The 5,762-nt window shown below is 42.5% G+C and overlaps 1 protein-coding gene across 1 annotated transcript in view; it reads left to right on the forward strand.

Annotated features, from left to right (window-relative positions):
• FLG2 (filaggrin 2) overlaps nt 1-5,762 on the forward strand; it is a gene marked incomplete at its 3' end in the record, with an annotated part of 64,052 nt that overhangs the window by 11,055 nt on the left and 47,235 nt on the right. The window contains exons 3-4 of the mRNA XM_027776309.1: nt 1,592-1,790; nt 2,643-2,818. Coding sequence (XP_027632110.1) covers nt 1,592-1,790; nt 2,643-2,818 — 375 coding nt within the window. The remainder of the gene's footprint in view (nt 1-1,591; nt 1,791-2,642; nt 2,819-5,762) is intronic.

Consider the following 5,762-nt stretch of genomic DNA (forward strand, 5'->3'; position numbering starts at 1 on the left):
ACACATTCATGGTCAGGCTGGATCTCATCACGCACAGACAGGATCCAGTGAACACGGGGGACAAGGTACTACTCATTGGCAGTCAAGAGATACCACTAGACATGGCCACTCTGGGCATGAACAACCCACATGGACAGGGTCGACTACAACAGGAACAAGGGGATCTAGTCACAGCCAGACCAGTGACAGTGAAGAGCACTCAGGAATCTCACATGGACAGTCAGGACACACTCATGGTCAGGCTGGATCTCATCACGCACAGATAGGATCCAGTGAACAGGGGAGACAAGGTACTACTCATTGGCAGTCAAGAGATACCACTAGACATGGCCACTCTGGGCATGAACAACCCACATGGACAGGGTCGACTACAACAGGAACAAGGGGATCTAGTCACAGCCAGACCAGTGACAGTGAAGAGCACTCAGGAATCTCACATGGACAGTCAGGACACACTCATGGTCAGGCTGGATCTCATCACGCACAGATAGGATCCAGTGAACAGGGGAGACAAGGTACTACTCATTGGCAGTCAAGAGATACCACTAGACATGGCCACTCTGGGCATGAACAACCCACATGGACAGGGTCGACTACAACAGGAACAAGGGGATCTAGTCACAGCCAGACCAGTGACAGTGAAGAGCACTCAGGAATCTCACATGGACAGTCAGGACACACTCATGGTCAGGCTGGATCTCATCACGCACAGATAGGATCCAGTGAACAGGGGAGACAAGGTACTACTCATTGGCAGTCAAGAGATACCACTAGACATGGCCACTCTGGGCATGAACAACCCACATGGACAGGGTCGACTACAACAGGAACAAGGGGATCTAGTCACAGCCAGACCAGTGACAGTGAAGAGCACTCAGGAATCTCACATGGACAGTCAGGACACACTCATGGTCAGGCTGGATCTCATCACGCACAGATAGGATCCAGTGAACAGGGGAGACAAGGTACTACTCATTGGCAGTCAAGAGATACCACTAGACATGGCCACTCTGGGCATGAACAACCCACATGGACAGGGTCGACTACAACAGGAACAAGGGGATCTAGTCACAGCCAGACCAGTGACAGTGAAGAGCACTCAGGAATCTCACATGGACAGTCAGGACACACTCATGGTCAGGCTGGATCTCATCACGCACAGATAGGATCCAGTGAACAGGGGAGACAAGGTACTACTCATTGGCAGTCAAGAGATACCACTAGACATGGCCACTCTGGGCATGAACAACCCACATGGACAGGGTCGACTACAACAGGAACAAGGGGATCTAGTCACAGCCAGACCAGTGACAGTGAAGAGCACTCAGGAATCTCACATGGACAGTCAGGACACACTCATGGTCAGGCTGGATCTCATCACGCACAGATAGGATCCAGTGAACAGGGGAGACAAGGTACTACTCATTGGCAGTCAAGAGATACCACTAGACATGGCCACTCTGGTCATGAACAACCCACATGGACAGGGTCGACTACAACAGGAACAAGGGGATCTAGTCACAGCCAGACCAGTGACAGTGAAGAGCACTCAGGAGTCTCCCATGGTCAGTCCAGACACACTCATGGTCAGGCTGGATCTCATCATGCACGGACAGGATCCAGTGAACAGGGGAGACAAGGTACTACTCATTGGCAGTCAAGAGATACCACTAGACATGGCCACTCTGGTCATGAACAACCCACATGGACAGGGTCGACTACAACAGGAACAAGGGGATCTAGTCACAGCCAGACCAGTGACAGTGAAGAGCACTCAGGAGTCTCACATGGTCAGTCCGGACACACTCATGGTCAGGCTGGATCTCATCATGCACAGACAGGATCCAGTGAACAGGGGAGACAAGGTACTACTCATTGGCAGTCAAGAGATACCACTAGACATGGCCACTCTGGTCATGAACAACCCACATGGACAGGGTCGACTACAACAGGAACAAGGGGATCTAGTCACAGCCAGACCAGTGACAGTGAAGAGCACTCAGGAGTCTCACACGGACAGTCAGGACACACTCAAGGCCATGCTGGATCTCAATATGCAGAGACAAGATCTACTGCACAGAGGAGACAAGGAACTACTCATAGGCAGTCAATAGATTCTTCTAGAAAAAATTCTATAAGGAAAGACTCAAGTAGAAGTCATAGCCAGTCTGAATCACATCATTTTCAGTCACATAATAATAGAAGATCAAGACATGGATCAAACCAAGGTTGGAAACATGGCAGCTATGGACGTTCAGAATATGACTATGGCCACTCTGGATATGGACCTTCTGGAGACAGCAGATCAAGTAACTATAATTCTAGCCCTCTGAGGTCTACATATAGCACTATAAGTAAGCTTGACTCTATATATGGGCAATCATTTTCTTGTTCTGACCATGTAGGACTCAAACCAGCTGAAACAACAAAAAGACAGGATTCAAATCATGGACAGCCAGAGGTAGGTCATTGGCAGCCAATAGACTTACACAATCAGACTGGATTTAGTCATGGTCATTCAGTGGTAACTTCTGAACTGTCAAGTGATACCCATGTTGATCCTGGACATAGCACAGATGTAAGGCCAGTATCTACTCAAAGCCAGTCAAGTCTTAACTCTGAATCAGCTCATGACCATTCAGAATCTAGTTTAGCTAGACGTCCAGTATCCTACAGTTCCCGTGAAGATCGTTCAGAAGACTGCGGAAAACAGACTCATGAACAATCAGAAACTGGGAGTGGAAAAGCAATGTTTCATGAAAAAGGTATGCATAGATCAATCCAGCAGCATTCAGAAGATACAACGCTTCATGGGCAGGTAAAATTCACCACAAGTTTAGCAAGACAGGGATTAAGCCATGAACAATCAAGAAATACCCACGGCCAATCTTCATTCAACACCAATGAAAGACAAGTATATAGCTATGGCCAAGCAACTGATAGCTATGGGAAGTCAAATGACAGTAGAAGTCCAAAATCCACTTTTGGTCACTTTCTTGATAGGCGAGACCCTATAGAAATTGAAAAGTATAGATATGGGTACTCATCAAGCAATACAAGCACATGGAGTGGGGGAAAGCAAATGCAAGAGTCAGGATCAAATTTATCAGGGGTTATTGGAAGATATAGCCAGGATGTGGATGATAAACCAATAAGAAGTTCCAAAGCCAGAAGTTACCATGGAAGGGAGAGAGAAGATTCAGGTTCCTTATACTTAGATAGTAACACCCCACTCTATGAATATGTCCGAGAACAAAAAAACTATTATTATTTTGAATAAGAATGCAATAGAAAACAACCTAACTCAAGACGAGAACAAATCCAAAGAACAAATGAGACACACAATATGAAATTTAGCTATTTAACATGATCCCTTCTTTTAGTAGTAGGGGTATATGTTCTTTTATCTTAACTTTACTGTACTCTATTGATTTTCTTTGGTATAAGATTATTTTGTAAGGCTCCTTAATCATTGAGCTCCTTGGTTAGAAAATAGATGGCAATACCTTTGACTTGATTGACAAGCACTGCATCCATGCTAAGGAAAAACCATGTTGCATGCTGTAAAGATGTACAGTCATTCAATATTCATTAACTAATTAATTAAATAGAAACTATAGAATGAATAAAATAAATAACACTTGGGGCTACATACAAAACTATATAATAAAGTGTTTTGGATGCTTTGGGAGAAAATAGGGATTATTTTTATTTCCAAGACTCAAAATTTGAATTTTCCAGATTGTGTTTTAATTGATTATTAGCCAACCTATCCAAGGAGCTAAGAGATATGATTAGAAGCCAAATGTCTCTAGTAACATTATAACACATTTCATATCCTGAACAAAAAGATGTGGTAGTTCCCCTAAGTGAACATTCAGAATATTTGCATCTTTTTATATTATCACTGGAATGGCCTATTGCTACTTGTGAATTTATTGTAATGCCCTCCTGGATACAGAATTCAGAAAAATGTATTACATAAAAATAAACAATAAACTCGTCACTGTATTTTCTTTTCCTTTTCATCACACAAATACAAATATAGCTCCCTACTATAAGGTCAGAGGCACATTTTCTTTTACCTCTGGACACCTAAAGAGTAGTGAACTAATCAGTACCAATGAGAAATCCAAAAAAGAAAAACTCAACCACACCTGATCTTTTCCTCAACCTAATCACTGTCTAAACCATTTGCAAGAAGAAAGACTTTATACTGATGCGTTGGCCTTGGATGCTTTGGTTAATTATGATCATTTCAGCAATCATTATGAAACATAATCTCGAGTAAAGAGTTCTCTAGGACAATTCAAAAATAAAAGTTACGTATCATGGATTTTCTCTTTCAAAAATATTAATAAAAATATCTCTACCAATGGAGGTAAATGGAAATGGAGGCTAATGGTGTTCTGAAGTTTACAGTAGAAGAAAAATCAAAATACACTTTGACCTAGGAAGAGAAATACATAAATTCATTGTGAATAGTGGAAGAAGTAACAAGGAGTAGGAAAAATGTATATAAAAGACATTAAGTTCAGTAGAAAGTTTACACCATGAATTTAAAAAAAAAAATCCAGAATGTTAGCTCTAGCAGGTACTTTAAATCACCCCCTTAATTTTCAGATTAAAATACTGAAGTCATGAAAAGCATATTTAACATAACAAAGGAATAATTGCTTAAATCACAATTTGGCACGCCATCCTCTCATCACATAAAAATGAAGTTAGTTTTCTTAATCTTCACTTTCAGAATTCAAACTAATGTGAAATCTACCAGTGGGTGTTCAAGCTCACAAGCCCTATTGAAAGCAGATGTAATATGAAATGCCAAATATCAGGCTCATTTTCTGATTAGACCCAGAACGTACATATCTGTTTTCTAATTTCTTATTTAAAAAAATAAACTTTTTATTTTTAAAAGAACTATATTGTTTTTATTGCCAAAGGACATGTGTGCTAACCAGAGAGAGAGAAAAAAACAGAGAGGCATAGAGAGAGGGAAAGGGAAAAAGCACTGTTCGGTAGGGTGTGGTCACATTGCAATCTCTTCTCATTCATTTCTTCCTCCTGTCAAGATTTGGGGTACACACACACAGGCATCAGGATGTTTTTCAAGCTACCAAGTCTGAGATTTAAACTGCAGTCAGATGTGTAGGATCTGACTCCTCTCTCTTAACCACTATGCTACCCCAAAAGAACTGTACTTTATCATACCAGCAGATGGTATAATAGTTACGTCACTGGACTTAGACATAGTTAATCATGGTTCAAATCTCAGACACAATGACTTAAAACTCATGCCAGGCACATGTGCATGCATGCCCAAAATCCCGAGAGGAGAATGGAGGAGAAGGGATTGTGGCGTGGCCGTACTCCCTGGGCAGTGATTTCTCACTTTCTCTCCTCTCTCTCTCTCTCTCTCTCTCTCTCTCTCTCCCTATCTCTTTTTCTCTCTCTCTGTATGTGTGTGTGTGTTTCTCCAGCAAACACACGTGCCCTGTAACAAGAATCTCTAAAAATAAAAAGCAACTAGGGACCACCAGATGGCGCTAGACTCCAATATGGCTGACCTCGGTTTAAGTCCCAGACTAGGAGGCTTAAAACTCACACCAGTCACATGTGCATGCATGCTCAAAATCCCAAGAGGAGAACAGCCCTTCTTCAAGAGGCAGACAGCTCCATGGCTCCTGTGATCTAGCCATTTGGGGAGAAAGGAAGATGTCCCACTGATAACTGGGCCTCCAGCATCCAAAACTCGCGTG

Source organism: Tupaia chinensis, unplaced genomic scaffold, assembly GCF_000334495.1.
Source record: "Tupaia chinensis unplaced genomic scaffold, TupChi_1.0 Scaffold000659_1, whole genome shotgun sequence".
Taxonomy (NCBI): domain Eukaryota; kingdom Metazoa; phylum Chordata; class Mammalia; order Scandentia; family Tupaiidae; genus Tupaia; species Tupaia belangeri.